Source organism: Saccopteryx bilineata, chromosome 1 (genome assembly GCF_036850765.1).
Source record: "Saccopteryx bilineata isolate mSacBil1 chromosome 1, mSacBil1_pri_phased_curated, whole genome shotgun sequence".
Classification (NCBI taxonomy): domain Eukaryota; kingdom Metazoa; phylum Chordata; class Mammalia; order Chiroptera; family Emballonuridae; genus Saccopteryx; species Saccopteryx bilineata.
In genome coordinates this window covers 115,644,125-115,660,149 of record NC_089490.1, presented here as the reverse complement: position 1 = coordinate 115,660,149, position 16,025 = coordinate 115,644,125, and the positions used below count along the sequence as shown (strand labels likewise).

Sequence of the window (16,025 nt, the reverse complement as noted above, 5' to 3'; positions counted from 1 at the left end):
TGATCTTTGTTGTGAGAGAGTCTAATTGTCATAACTGAAGCCCAAGCAATCTCTTGCACAATCCGTGGCACTGGAGAGTTAAAATCCATTTCTCTTTTCTCTATACTCATTATTTACAATATGCATTGTACGTGGAAAAAACAGTTAAAAAATTCTTTTTCTTTTTTTACAGAGACAGAGTCAGAGAGAGGGATAGATAGGGACAGACAGATAGGAACGGAGAGAGATGAGATGCATCAATCATCAGTTTTTTGTTGCGACACCTTAGTTGTTCATTGATTGCTTTCTCATATGTGCCTTGACCGCGGGCCTTCAGCAGACCGAGTAACCCCTTGCTCAAGCCAGCGAGCTTGGGTCCAAGCTGGTGAGCCTTTGCTCAAGCTGGAGACCTCGGGGTCTCGAACTTGGGTCCTTCGCATCCCTGATGCTCTATCCACTGCGCCACCGCCTGGTCAGGCAATATATTTCTTAAACAAATATTTTTTTTGAAATTCTTAAGAAAACTGGCCCTGAATTATTTATTATTAGGAAGTTGTGCAATGATACAGTCACAGTTCAGCGTCACAGAGAGGGCCAGAGCCTGCGTCTCAGAGGGATAGTCTGGTAATTTTCCCAACTCATCTGAAAATTCTGAAACTTCTTTTCTCCTCATGGGATAGGCTATTTTAACAATTTGTTGAACAGGCAAGTAAAATTCTGAAGTAATGTAGTTTTGTAAAATTGAGCTTGCTTTTAACAGCAGTATCTTGGTTCAGATACTGATTTGTCAAACTGCAATTGTAGTAACCTAGATAATGAGAGCCTTTCATTCCTATTCAGCACTCCTTCCCGATTCCCACAAGCATCTCTCCTTCATGGGAGTGATTCCCTAAGAGGGTGGGAAAGGACTTCTCTTTCTCTGGTGGTTGAAAGGGTTTTTTTGTTTGTTTGTTTTTGTGGCAGAGACAGAGAGAGTCAGAGAGAGGGACAGATACGGACAGACAGACAGAAAGGGAGAGAGATGAGAAGCATCAAATCTTCGTTGCAGCACCTTAGTTGTTCATTGATTGCTTTCTCATATGTGCCTTGACTGTGGGGCTACAGCAGACCGAGTAACCCCTTGCTCGAGCCAGCGACCTTGGGTCCAAGCTGGTGAGTTTTGCTCAAACCAGATGAGCCCGTGCTCAAGCTGGTGACCTTGGGGTCTTGAACCTGGGTTCTCCACATCCCAGTTCAATGCTCTATCCACTGCGCTACTGCCTGGTCCAGCTGGTTGAAAGTTTTTTAATGAAAAGTAATATGAGCTGTAGACCCCTGTCTTATTTAAAGAGAGAAATACTCAGCAGCTGCTTTCTGAGAGAGAAAGCAGCCTCATGTTAATTTCCCCCCTTTTTAATTGCCAAATCCTTACTTTCTAAGCAATTCTTTATTTTTTTTCCAGAGAAAAATATATAAAGTAAACATATTCTGACTATTAGCTGTTTCAGATCTATAGCAATACAGGCAAAAGGAAATTAAGTTAAAATACTGAGATTTGCATATTGTTGTAGATATCATTGTATTAATTGAAAAGTTAAATGAGACCTAATTTTTTATTAAGACTTAACTTTTTTGAGCAGTTTCAGGTTTACAAAAAAATTATGAGGAAGATACAGAGATTTCTCGTATATCCCCTTGCATATGAATAGCCTCTTCCACCATCAACATTCCCCCACCTGAGTGGTATATATGTTATAATTAATGAACCTACATTGATGTATATCATAATCACCCAAAGTCCATTGAAAACTAAATTAATGTTTCTGATCTGGAAGTTGAATATCAATTTTTGTGGCAGCCTAACAACTCAATAATGTTAAAATATGTACAGAATTTTCATCCTTGGTTACTGAATTCACCTAAGTTCATGTTTTTGAGTCTGTATATTCTGGTCCAGTGGATAAAAGCTATTAGGAAGAATAGTAAAACACAACCCGTGGTACTATATATAGTCAAGTAATCTGGTTCTTATTGATTCAGAGAAAGAGGAAGAGAGACAAGCCGAGATTGCTCTTTTATTGGGAGCTGAGCATCTTATAACACTAGAAACCCAAAACTCTACTGCCCAATTCATTGTTACTATGTAATACATTACTGGACTATTATGTACACTATTAATTTGGAAAGAAAACTTTTCTATTTAAAGAAGTATGATATAGTAGATGTATTGGCATTTGCACTGGTTCTACAGCAGTGGTTTTCAACCCTGGCTGTACATAAAAATTGCCTGGGGGCTTTTATAAACCCTAGTGCCCAGAGTAATTACATTAGAACCACTAGACAGTGGCACCTTGGCAGTATTTTTTAAAGTTTATTTTAATGTGAAGCCAAGGTTGAACATCTTTTTTTTTTTTACCCATTGATTTGAGGAAGAGAGAGAGAGAGGAAAGAAGGGAGGGAAGGAGGGAGGAGGGAGGAAGAGAGGGAGGGAGGGAGGGAGGAAGGAGCATCAACTTGTTGTTGTTCCATTTAGTTGTGTACTCATTGGTTGCTTTTCCTATGTGCCCTGACCAGGGATCAAACCCATGACCTCAGTGCACTGGGACGACGCTTTATCCACTGCACCACCAGGCCAGGGCCCAGGATTGAGCATCTTTGTTAGAGAAAGTAGTCAACATCATTAGAGGCTTTATCTTGAGTATTATCGAGACTTTATTTAGGATTTTTACACTATTTTAAAGCTTTTGGTAAGATAGCTTAAGAGTATAACTGCTATTTAAAACTATACTTGAGAGTACATATGATTCTCATAAAAAAGATGCACTAATGGCCTTTTAAAAGTTTTCTTTCAAAATTCTCTATTAAAACGTTCAACCTTCATTTATTCATTGACTTAAATCACTGGAACTACTTGTTTATTTTTTAATCCATTTTATGGCATATCTACATTTTTAGGATGCTTTTCTCGTAAAACAAACATCTTTTTATTGTATAACATCAGAGAGAAAGCAGTGGATTCTGAGTCTGGAATATTGAAATGCCACCATGTCTTTTAGGCAATCTGAGTGTTCAAGTTAGCATTATACTAATTACAGATACCGTCAAATAATCGGTGTCTTCTATTTCTGTAAAGAATATCTCTGTAGGATTGAGAAACTGTGTTAGGAAATTTTGGGGGGGATTCTTACTACGTCATAATGAGAATATTTATTTACAAAAAATATAGTAGTTTTGACCTTCAATTATTTACTTATCACTTATCTAAAAGACTCAGATTTGAACATCTTAGAGCTGCCATATTGTAACTAAATACCCTGGCAACCATTGTCATTTCTTTTGCTATCCTCAGGTCACACCAAAGGAAATAGAACTTTCTGAATGTTCTAAGTGTGCCATAGAGAATTGACTTAGAAGTTGATGAACCAATGTTTCTGAAATAGTGATTATTTCTAAAAGTACTTTTGTTAGATATATCCCTGAGTTATATATTGTTTTTCAAAATTTATAATGGTTCTCCAACAATGGTTATCCATTTGTTAATACCTCACATTGGTTAATTCTTAACTAACAGTGAGAAAAAAATCATACTTGTTCATTTTTTAAAATATGTAGAATGTAGTCATGTAAGTGAAGGTTTATGTTTTTGTCATATTGGAACAGAAAATTTAAGGTGAAACCAGGTCTTTCTTTTTGATTACATTATTTTGGTAGGAACAGATGGATCATACTTCTTCAGGTCATCATCCAAACAAAAAAAGAAAGGTAGAAGATACTGAATTTTGTAGTGTGTGTGTTTTTATTAAGTAACTTTAATGCTGCAAAAGCAAAAATAGAATATATTGGAATAATATCAGAGTGATGTAATATAAGGCATGCATATATTTTTATCTCAGTTTTTAGGTAAATATAAATGAAACAATAATTCCTTTTATATGCATTATGAAACAAAAATATATTGACGTTCTTAGTTAAATGTGTTACCATTCTGAGTTTGTATAGGTACTTTATATCTTTGTACTTGATTTGCTTTTATGTTTGGCACAACTTTGAACCGTTGCATGAAGAGCTAAAGGTTTCTATATTAACTGAAAGAAACATGTTTTTATTTCAAAAAATTTGTTGTTAGGAAAGCTAAGGACCATGTGTGCACAAGCGCTGGCACACATGTATGTTTGTGGAGTGACTCTTAGTACTGAAGGTTCTTGTAGTTTGATCCTTTTTTTTTTTTTTTTTTTTTTTGTATTTTTTCTGAAGCTAAAAACAGGGAGAGACAGTCAGACAGACTCCCGCATGCGCCCGACTGGGATTCACCCGGCACGCCCACCAGGGGGCGATGCTCTGCCCCTCCGGGGCGTCGCTCTGCCACGACCAGAGCCACTCTAGCACCTGGGGCAGAGGCCCAGGAGCCATCCCCAGCGCCTGGGCCATCTTTGCTCCAATGGAGCCTCGGCTACGGGAGGGGAAGAGAGAGACAGAGAGGAAGGAGAGGGGGAGGGGTGGAGAAGCAGATGGGCGCTTCTCCTGTGTGCCCTGGCCGGCAATCGAACCCGGGACTTCTACACGCCAGGCCAATGCTCTACCACTGAGCCAACCGGCCAGGGCAAAGTTTGATCATTTTTTAATCCTTTTATTTTACAATAAGGGTGGAAGGCCCAGAGTTAACTGTCTTGCCCAAACTTAGTCTCCTGCTCAGTGACAGATCCAAGGCTAGAGTTTATCAGTTAAGTGACAGTGCCCACTTAGAGTTTATCATCGCATTCTGCTTAGAAGAAGTAGGCTTCTCTTAATTTACAAATAAGCAACTTGCTTGATTAGAAAGAACAAATGCAAAATGTTACCTCCACATATTTTATATTTTATTTTGGTTTTGCAGCATTTTACAAAAGAAAATTAAAGGTTTGTTTTGCTTTTAAAATAGTTTGGTGCAGTAACTTTCTATGTACCTTCCTTATTCTTTTTTCTGACAGCTTATATTTACAAGTCTGAGTATCATTCCTGTGTTCTATAGACATGTGAAAATTATTATAGTTTAAAGGCAATCAGTATGACTAAATCATGGTTTCAATCTCCTCTAACACTCTCCATAGTTTGGATATTGTAAAAGGAGATGTTTCTTGCAGTGCCTATTATTTTAATAGTCTAACTCATATAATACAGTATCTATGACAGTATTTATAATTCTAACTTGTTCTCAGTGTACTAAAAGATGAAATTTATAAGCCAGTTTTTATCCTTTTTCTAAATCATAGGTCCTGGATTAATAAAACCTTTAAACAAAATAACTTTTTTCCTTATAACTATAATATTCTTGTTAACCTTTGGGATTGTGAAATTTTATATTAGGTCAAATTGTACATTTCATTTAAGCTTTCTGGTAGTTGTTGTTTTTTTTTTTTTTTTTTTTTTCCATTTTTCTGAAGCTGGAAACAGGGAGAGACAGTCAGACAGACTCCCGCATGCGCCCGACCGGGATCCACCCGGCACGCCCACCAGGGGCGATGCTCTGCCCATCCTGGGTGTCGCCATGTTGCGACCAGAGCCACTCTAGCGCCTGAGGCAGAGGCCACAGAGCCATGCCCAGCGCCCGGGCCATCTTTGCTCCAATGGAGCCTTGGCTGCGGGAGGGGAAGAGAGAGACAGAGAGGAAAGCGCGGCGGAGGGGTGGAGAAGCAAATGGGCGCTTCTCCTGTGTGCCCTGGCCGGGAATCGAACCCGGGTCCTCCGCATGCTAGGCCGACGCTCTACCGCTGAGCCAACCGGCCAGGGCGGTAGTTTTTTTTTTTAAGTGAATAATGAGTGTTTTCAGAGACACAACACAATGGTGATTTGTCTTATACTGTATTTACATGTGAGATGGACTAATTTTAGAGATGACCACAAGACCCTGACGTAAAACTTCAGCTCATTGATGGGTAAATAATGTCTTTTTAAACTTCTCTTTCAGAACAAAGGAAGAATTATGCACGTGACAGTATCAGCAGCGTGTCAGATATATCCCAGTACCGTGTTGAAGTAAGATGCTTTAACATTTGCTAAAATTTAGAATGGCTCTTGAAGGGTTCACTTTACCACCAATAAAATTGTTTATTTTTTATTATTAATTTTAATGGGGTGACATTAATAAATCAGGGTACATATGTTCAGAGAAAACATCTCCAGGTTATTTTGACATTTAATTATGTTGCATACCCATCACCCAAAGTCAAACTGTCTTCCATCACCTTCTATCTGGTTTTCTTTGTGCCCCTCCCCACCCCACCCCCACCCCCCGTAACCACCACACTTTTGTCCATGTTTCTTAGTCTCATTTTAATGCCCCATCTATGTATGGAATCATATAAATCTTAATTTTTTCTGATTTATTTATTTCACTCAGTATAATGTTATCAAGATCCATCTATGTTGTTGTAAATGATCCGATGTCATCATTTCTTATGGCCGAGTAGTATTCCATAGTATATATGTACCACATCTTCCTTATCCAGTCATCTATTGAAGGGCTTTTTGGTTGTTTCCATGTCTTGGCCACTGTGAACAATGCTGCAATGAACATGGGGCTGCGTGTGTCTTTATGTACCAATGTTTTTGAGTTTTGGGGGTATATACCCAGTAGAGGGATTGCTGGGTCATATGGTAGTTCTATTTTTAGTTTTTTTGAGGAACAACCATACTTTCTTCCATAATGTTTGTACTACTTTACATTCCCACCAACAGTGGATGAGGGTTCCTTTTTCTCCACAGCCTCTCCAACACTTGCTATTACCTGTCTTGTTGATAATAGCTAATCTAACAGGTGTGAGGTGGTATCTTATTGCAGTTTTTTTTTTTTTGGGGGGGGGGGTATTTTTATTTATTCATTTTAGAGAGGAGAGGGAGAGACAGAGAAAGAGAAGGGGGTGGGAGGAACCGGAAGCATCAACTCCCATATGTGCCTTGACCAGGCAAGCCCAAGGTTTCGAACCGGCGACCTCAGCATTTCCAGGTCGACGCTTTATCCACTGCGCCACCACAGGTCAGGCCTTATTGCAGTTTTTATTAGCATTTTTCTCATAGCTAATGAAGATGAGCATCTTTTCATATATCTGTTGGCCATCTGTATTTCTTCCTGGGAGAAGTGTCTGTTCATGTCCTCTTCCATTTTTTTATTGGATTTTTTGTTTGTTTGTTGTTGAGTTTTATGAGTTTTTGTATATTTTGGATATTAGGCCCTAATCTGAGCTGTTGTTTGAAAATATCATTTCCCGTTTAGTTGACTGTCTGTTTTGTTGTCAGTTTCTCTTGCTGAGCAAAAGCTTCTTAGTCTGATGTAGTCCCATTCATTTATCTTTGCCTTCACTTCCCTTGCCTTTGGAGTCAAATTCATAATTGTTTTTATTTCATTCCTATGATGTATTATTCTGTATTGTGTTAACCTTTTTCTTTTTGATTTTTGGAAAACAGATGTTAAATATGAAAGTATTTTGTTGGTCTGGGTTCTATTTTCATAGGGAGTAATTAAAATAACTACTCATTTATCACTGTCAGCCTTATTTCTGTTAAAGACCATTCAAAAGCTCCTGTTTTTTATTAGAACATTTTCTTTGAATTAAGCCTTTGATAGTTTCGGAGAGTTGTTTTATTTTTAGTTTTGTATTGTCATTATTGGATCTATTTAAGCAGTGTTTTAAAAATGTATTCATTCCTTTGTTGTTATCTTTTAAGATATTTGCTCTTAATTAGAATCTAGATGTCCTTTCTTATAATAGGAAATATTTAAGTAGGAAAGCAGTTTTATTTTTTTAAATCGAGGTTACATTGGTCATGGACATCTGTATATACTACAACGTGCTCACTACCAAAAGTCTAGTTTCTTTTTGCCACCATATATCTCAACCTCCCCCCAACCCCTGACCCTCTGGTAACCACCAATCTGTTGCCTATATGAGTCTTGTTTTCTTTTTTGTTTTATATCCTACATGTGATTGAAAACATACCATTTTTGTCCTTTTCTGGCTGATTTATTTCATTGAGCATAATATCCTCAGGGTTCATTCATGTTGCAATGTCAGTATTTCATCTTTTTTTAATGACGGTTTAGTATTGGTTATATATATCCAGTAGTGTATATATGTATATGTGTATATGTATGTGTGTGTGTATACATACACACATACATTCTCTCTCTCTCTCTGTATACACACACACATATAATTTGAAGAAATCAGTTATATGTTCCCATATTTTGGCTATTATAAATAATGCTGCAGTAAACATAGGGGTACACGTACCTTTTGAATTAGTGTTTTTATATCTTCAGATAAACACCCAGAAATAAAACATCTTGGTCATATGTTAGTTTTATTCTTAAGTTTTTGAGGAGCCTCCATACTGTTTTACATAGTGGCTATGCCAAATTTTAATCCCACTCCCACAACATTGTACGATGGGGAAGTGTGTTAATTTTTTTTTTTTTTTTTTCCATTTTTCTGAAGCTGGAAACGGGGAGAGACAGTCAGACAGACTCCCGCATGCGCCCGACCGGGATCCACCCGGCACGCCCACCAGGGGCGACGCTCTGCCCATCCTGGGCGTCGCCATGTTGCGACCAGAGCCACTCTAGCGCCTGAGGTAGAGGCCACAGAGCCATCCCCAGCGCCCGGGCCATCTTTGCTCCAATGGAGCCTTGGCTGCGGGAGGGGAAGAGAGAGACAGAGAGGAAAGCGCGGCGGAGGGGTGGAGAAGCAAATGGGCGCTTCTCCTGTGTGCCCTGGCCGGGAATCGAACCCGGGTCCTCCGCATGCTAGGCCGACGCTCTACCGCTGAGCCAACCGGCCAGGGCTGAAGTGTGTTAATTTTTAAATTGCTCTTATTTTCAGTTTTTTACCTTTTTCAAGCTTGCTTAATTAAATGGTTTTAGGAGAGTAAAAATTTTGACAGTTGTTGCAGACTAGACTTGCTGTTGCTGCTCTCAGTTACCCCTGTAGAGCAGTGGTCCCCAACCCCCAGGCTGCGGACCGGTTCCGGTCCGTGGGCCATTTGGTACCTGTCTGCAGAGAAAGAATAACTTACCTTATTTCCGTTTTATTTATATTTAAGTCTGAACGATGTTTTATTTTTAAGAAATGACCAGATTCCCTCTGTTACATCTGTCTAAGACTCACTCTTGATGCTTGTCTCGTAAGTTCGACAATTATATTTAAAGATACCACAGTTTTTACGCCGGTCACATAATTTTATTTTGTGCATTTATCCGTCCCACCCTAAAGGCTGTTCTGTGAAAATATATTCTGACATTAAACCGGTCCATGGCCCAAAAAAGGTTGGGGACCACTGGTGTAGATTTTTCAAACTGCTGAGTAGATTACCCATTGTTGTTCAGCATTCCAGTAATGGCAGTGGAATACAAGGAGGGAGGTTAAGAGAATGTTATTTAAGCTGTTTAGAATTTGTTTTTATCACATGTTTATGTGGTTTAGGATCACTCAGTATTAAACACATTAGTTATTTTATGATTCAAGGTATCATTTCCTCAATTCAACAAAACCTGCTTGACTTTATTTCAGTAAGGTAACCGTGAAATGCTAGAGCAACCTGTTCCTCACCTCTTTGCTAGTTGACTTCACTAAAGTTAACTTTGTTCTCATTTGAAAAATGTGTACTAAGAGACGGTGTATGTTACAAATATTTTTTCTTTTTGCCAATCATAAGCACTTGACTACCTTTGTTCTGGATCGGAAAGATGCTATGATAACTGTTGATGATGGAATAAGGAAGCTGAAATTGCTTGATGCCAAGGGCAAAGTGTGGACTCAAGATATGATTCTTCAAGTGGATGACCGTGCCGTGAGCCTGATTGATTTAGAATCAAAGGCAAGTCTGTAAAATTTATACTTTTTATTTTTATTTTTTATTTTTTTGTATTTTTCTAAAGTTGGAAACGGGGAGGCAGTCAGACAGACTTCCGCATGCGCCCGACCGGGATCCACCCGGCATGCCCATTAGGAGGCGATGCTCTGCCCATCTGGGGCATCGCTCTGCTGCAACCAGAGCCATTCTAGCGCCTGAGGCAGAGGCCACGGAGCCATCCTCAGCGCCTGGGCCAACTTTGCTCCAGTGGAGCCTTGGCTGTGGGAGGGGAAGAGAGAGACAGAGAGGAAGGAAAGGGAGAGGGGTGGAGAAGCAGATGGGCGCTTCTCCTGTGTGCCCTGGCCGGGAATTGAACCTGGGACTCCTGCACGCCAGGCCGATGCTCTACCACTGAGCCACCCAGCCAGGGCTATACTTTTTATTTTTAAGAAAGTTCCACAAATATTTATATTTATAATTAGATCTGATTGTTGGCAAATGAGTGAATGATCAAATAAAATATTTTTGTCAATTTTTTTTTTAATACTGTATATACATTATATATGGAAAATCAGTTTTTAAACTGGAGATAGAGACTTTTTTTAACCACACATGCTAGATGGAAGGATGGAGGGAATAAAATACTGAAATAAAGCCCCAGTAGGGCATAGTACTCTGTGACAGAAGTCAGTTACATGCTAGGCCGAGCTGTATGCCCGTAAATGAGGGAATCGGGAAGGAAGGAGTTGTGTGTGGGAACATCTCATCAGCTCTGTGGGAAGCACCTTTTTTTCACATGAGCACTGGCAGGTACGATGCTGGAGCTCTTAAAAGAGGACTTTCTGAGCCCTGACATCTACTAACATTTGAGCTCCTGAGGTAAAGAAAATAACTATTGTAATCACATTATTTGATAAAATTTGCTCTTTCATCTCATCCATTGTGTAGTCTCATCCACGTGTGCTATAGAAGAGCAACTGAGTCCTTCCCTGATCCTCGTGGCTTCAAGTAATTACAGAGAAAGGATGTTATTTAATTTGCTTTAAGAAAAAAAGAAAATATATTATCCCTGTGGTATGGCTTAGAAATAACATTCTGTTTTAACGGAATCAGCATTTCTTGTTTCACCTCTGCTGGACCTCAGGCATTAGGAGTTAAACTAAATTTGTGGTGTGATGAATATCTGTAGGTGTCCATAATACAAGCTGTTGGTTTTTATGTTCCAGTTACCAGGGATATTGTATTTTATGTATTTAAAAGAAAAATCATGATTTCTCCTCTCAATCATATCATGACACCACTCAAAATTTATGTAAAGCCTTTGTGTAAGGATAAACACCTTAAATATCTCATTAAGTACAGAATTCTAATTGTGAGCAGAAAGTTTATTTTAAGAAGTACTGTGATTATTCTAATCTGTTGGTATTTTATTTGTAGGATTCTTTATAGGTTATAGAGTATCCACTTTTGTATCACCAAATACCTTAATGATTTTGGAGAATTTCTTACAGAGATCCTGTGACCCTGCTCTTTTACATTTTTTGGCTTGATTCTGTCTATATAGCAAATTTTTGCTTTTAAGAGATTCACTTAAATAGAAAATGTATAAATGATATATTATTCTTAGCCTAGCATTTGTATATACGTATGTATATGTCTATATGTACACATATTTGTATATATGACTATACAGCGTTCAAGTTAAAAAAAATCTGACATTCATAGCCAGAGGGAAAAGAATACCATGTGAGATGGTGAATAATTTTGGAAAGAGCCCTCAGTTTACTTTTTTTGCTGTTAAAGGCGTTGTTATCTCAACCTCATAATCAGAGGAAATCAGTAATGCTAAATTCAATATTTATTAAGAACGTAACTGCATTTCTCTGCTAATTATCTCTATTTTTGTTGCTCTTTCTCCCATCTACCATCTAGCCCAGCCTTGTACCTATTTGTCCTCCATGTCTACAAGTGTTTACTAGTATTCATTGTCAATATGATTTGTACACCTTAAAAATTATTTGTACAATGCCCAGAGCTCTTTGTGGAATTGATTTTATATATAGAGTAAAAAATAAGGCTAATTATATTTTTACTTTATAGAATGAACTGGAGAACTTTCCTTTAGGCACAATCCAGCACTGCCAAGCTGTGATGCACTCCTGTAACTATGACTCCATCCTTGCCCTGGTGTGCAAAGAGCCAACTCAGAACAAGCCAGATCTGCATCTTTTCCAGTGTGATGAAATTAAGGTAAAAGAAGGGTGAACTTTCTTTCCCTTTAAGCAGATGTTCTGGCAGCTTTTAAATTATTTGCTTCAATCATGTGGCTAATAGGAACCAGATTTTTAGTTTCTTAGAATTTTGAAAGGAAAACAAATCCCTTAGTGTCTTCCTTAGTGTTTTCAGGCCAAGTAAATAAAGAGGAGACAGAATGGTTAACAAAATCAGATGCAGTCTGTTTATTTAAGAAAGTGTCGATAATATATTAAATTTTTTATTTAATGACTTAGACTTATAATTAAAAATTGATTTTACAGAAATCATGCTTCATGGGCAACAAATAATCACGCAATATTATTTTATTCTATACCAGTCACAAAGTTTGGTTTATTGGAGCACTTAGACATTTTTCAGGATATTGATTTAAAGTTCACCATTTAATTATGTGAATAATTAACTTGAATAATCACTCAATATTTGTAATTCCTAAGTGATAATGTGAAAATGGTTGAGCAAGTTACCAGTAAAAACATGCTATATCCTGAAGGTTTGTGTTTTGAAGTACACCATAATTTTTAAGCAATTATAATTTGTGATGCTTTATTGGACATTAAGTTTCTTTCGACCTTGAATATCTTTATTTCATGAGTTGATTTCTCTAAAAGGGAAATCATGTTGGGTTTAGTTGGTTGTGTTTTACCAAAGTAGTGATATATCACTGTATATTATAAAATATACAGGTAATTTTTACCTTATAAAGAAATACTGGGAGATTAGCAGAAAGTGTCACTTGATCTTCTCTGTATTTCTTTGACTTTAAAATTGGATAAGATAAATTAAGACTGACTGTAAATAGTATATTTAATAATTTTATTCTTTTTTCAATTTATGTCATAGATGACTTTATAGAAATCTTACTTGAAAAGAACTATGGCACTTAGGTAATTTGTATATGAAATGTTTCACCAGGTTTTTGTGTAGTGCCTTTTGAAAGTTATAAAGTATATTAAGAATTTTGCAAGTTTAGATTTAAATCAGTAAATATTAAAGTGAATATTTAACTTTGAAGAAATAGTGAAAGTTAAACATTTTAAAAACAGGGGACTAAGCTAAAAGACATTTGAAATCTGGGATTTGCTTCATTATCCCCCAAATCCCTTCGGAACCTTACTAATTTTTTTGGATTTCAATTTTGAGAATAAAGGGCTTGCTTGATTTGATAGGGGACAGTGATATTGATGGGTTCAAAACTGATTTACTGAATACTGTTTCATCCTCATTAAAAACTCAAGTAACACTGTAACTTTATGCATTTACTCATTGATGCCATATTTCACACCTGAGACTTTTTTCTAGCCCTATTGAAAATATAAATATACAGGGTTCCTCAAGATAGGACGACAGTTTCGTTCTTATGACAATGACGTAACCTTAATTTTGATGTAAGTCGAAACACACCGTAACCTAACACAAATGGTACACTTGCGGTTTTAACAGTCTAAAGTGTCGTAGGGAGGCGCACTGGGGATGCTAGCTTCTCACTCCTATACCGCATTACTGCATATTCTTTTGCTGCGCACAAACTAGTCCCCCACGTAGTCCGTAAGTATGGTGCTAACGGTCAACGGTGTAAGCCGAAACATTCACGTCTCAATTTTTAAAAGTTTTTATGGAAGCGTCACAAACTCAAAATGTCATATGTCGAGACTTGTAACCTGAGGACCCCCCCTATAATGAAATATGCTGTGGTTTCTTTTACATGGATCACCTTTCAATGTCACTTTTGAGTTTTAAAGTTTATTTTGGCATTTTTACAATGTTCCTGCCCACATTGGTAGTAAAATTTTTCTTAGACATCGGCCCCCAATAGCAGGGTTCAAGGTTTCTAGGCATCTTCAGTTTTAATCTCCCAAATAACAGAAAGCCTTTGACAGGATGTGTGTAGTAGCGTCTCCCTGAAATTAGGATGTTCTTATGGAATTAATACTGGGCTGGGTTGCATTAGCCCTTTCATTTAACTGGCACTGTGACCTTGACCAGGCCATCATGAGTATCCCTTAGTTTCCTTAATTATAAAATGAGAACAGATAAGATAACCTTTTTGTCCTTTCAGCTCTAAAATTTTATGACTTCCTGTCCTTATGGTAAAAGAATATATATAGAGAAAAAACATAATTGCAGAGAACAAGGTGGAACAAAAAACAGATGACCGAATCTCATCAAGAATATTATTTGTAATATTAATCATTGGCTATAAAGAAACTTCAGTTAAACAAAATAAACCTCTTTGCTGCTAATCGCACATCGATTCCCAAGAAAACTGAATCAAATGTTCTTGTGGGAAGAGTTGTTTAGAGAATGTTAATTTTTTACCTGAAATAACAAAATAAAGTACTTATGTAAGAGGTTGCAACCTAGATTTGGGGTTCCTTCCATGATTATAGTGGCTTTATTCTGCACTGAAAGTAGCTCTGCCTGGACCGATGTATTTGTTTCAGTGGGTACACGGGTGCCCAGTGGATCCTGAGGAGGAGAAAGGGAGGGAATCCACCCTCCATGCGTGTGCCTGTCTTGAAGAAGACACATTTACCTAGTGCCATTTTCAGCGTTTGATTATATTTTTAGCATATGCAAATCCTTTTTCTATTTGACTTTCTAAGAGGAGAGTAGAATCAGATTAAACAATATTTTTAAATTCTTGTTATTATAAACTTTAGCATCAAAAAATGTTTTGAAAGCAGATTAAAAAAATTTTTTTTCTTTTGCATCAAGACACTTATTGATTCAGACAGGGAACATAATCTCCTTTTCTGTTTTAACCTACATATCAAGACAAGAAAATCTATAACCTCCGAGCTAACTTGTCTTTCGTCACAGGCAAACCTAATTACTGAAGATATTGAAAGTGCAATCAGCGACAGCAAAGGAGGGAAACAGAAGAGGCGGCCCGAGGCCCTCAGGTAAAAACAGTGAAAGAAATTAAAGGGTAGCTTTGTTTTCCCTCTAAATATTTGTAAAAATTACTTTCCGTGAAGAAGCAGTTTACAGTTACTACCTGTAGTCTCTCAGGTTAACGTGTGTGCGCGCGCGCGCATGCGCGGGCACGTGTATGTGTGTGCGTGCATGCGTGCACCATTTCTCTCCACGTTCCTGGTCTTTCTCTGACAAGGCTCTGCCTCCTGTGTTGTCATAGAGTCATGCAGGATAAGTGGTGTTTCAAGGGAAGGTGGTCTAAGGGAATACAAGTAAATATTAGGAGTAGAGTTGGTTCACAGCCTTTCTGTATCGCAGGAGACCCAGAAACTGATTAAACTGATTTCAGATGATTTTAAATTTTTTGTGTTTCTCCTACATGTATAAATATATGTAATAAGGAATAGTTAGGAAATCCTTACTTCTCTACTGTTTGACATAGTTCTTCATGAGGTTGGAGAACTAATACCATAAGCTGAGAGAATTGATGTAATGGAAATAGAGATGGTAAAAATTCAATTTGTTTTCATTGTTCTTAGGATGATTTCCAAAGCAGACCCTGGTATTCCACCTCCACCCAGAGCACCTGCCCCTGTGCCCCCTGGGACTGTTACCCAAGTGGATGTTAGAAGTCGGGTGGCAGCCTGGTCCGCATGGGCAGCTGACCAAGGGGACTGTAAGTATTTTAGAAATCAATACTTAATGAACATTTTACTTAGGATTGTGACGTAGTTCTTACTTTCAAATTCTGATGCTAATTTCGGAGCTGAAGCTTGAGGTTAGCTTTAAAAATTTAAATCTTAGATAAATGAAAGGTAAGCTTAAACACTGTAAGATTATTGTGTATGAGTTCAGACCAATCATTTAATAAATACGGTCATGAAAAATAGTCTTTTTTTTCCCGGTGTAATCAAAGGTAGGAAGTTTGAGTTGACTAACAAAAGGATGGGAATAGCATATATACGAAACAAAAAACTCTGAGGTTTTTCTAATTTAAGATCATACTTCAAATTCTTTCCATTATTATTATCTTATCATTGTTTTCTTTT

The 16,025-nt window shown here is 37.6% G+C and overlaps 1 protein-coding gene across 4 annotated transcripts in view; it reads left to right on the top strand.

Annotated features, from left to right (window-relative positions):
- EPS8 (EGFR pathway substrate 8, signaling adaptor) overlaps nucleotides 1–16,025 on the top strand; it is a 189,681-nt gene that overhangs the window by 118,299 nt on the left and 55,357 nt on the right. For all 4 annotated transcript variants that reach the window (XM_066264549.1, XM_066264547.1, XM_066264546.1 and 1 more), the window contains 5 exons: nucleotides 5,903–5,970; nucleotides 9,646–9,807; nucleotides 11,884–12,033; nucleotides 14,881–14,963; nucleotides 15,516–15,652. In XM_066264549.1, coding sequence (XP_066120646.1) covers nucleotides 5,903–5,970; nucleotides 9,646–9,807; nucleotides 11,884–12,033; nucleotides 14,881–14,963; nucleotides 15,516–15,652 — 600 coding nt within the window. The remainder of the gene's footprint in view (nucleotides 1–5,902; nucleotides 5,971–9,645; nucleotides 9,808–11,883; nucleotides 12,034–14,880; nucleotides 14,964–15,515; nucleotides 15,653–16,025) is intronic.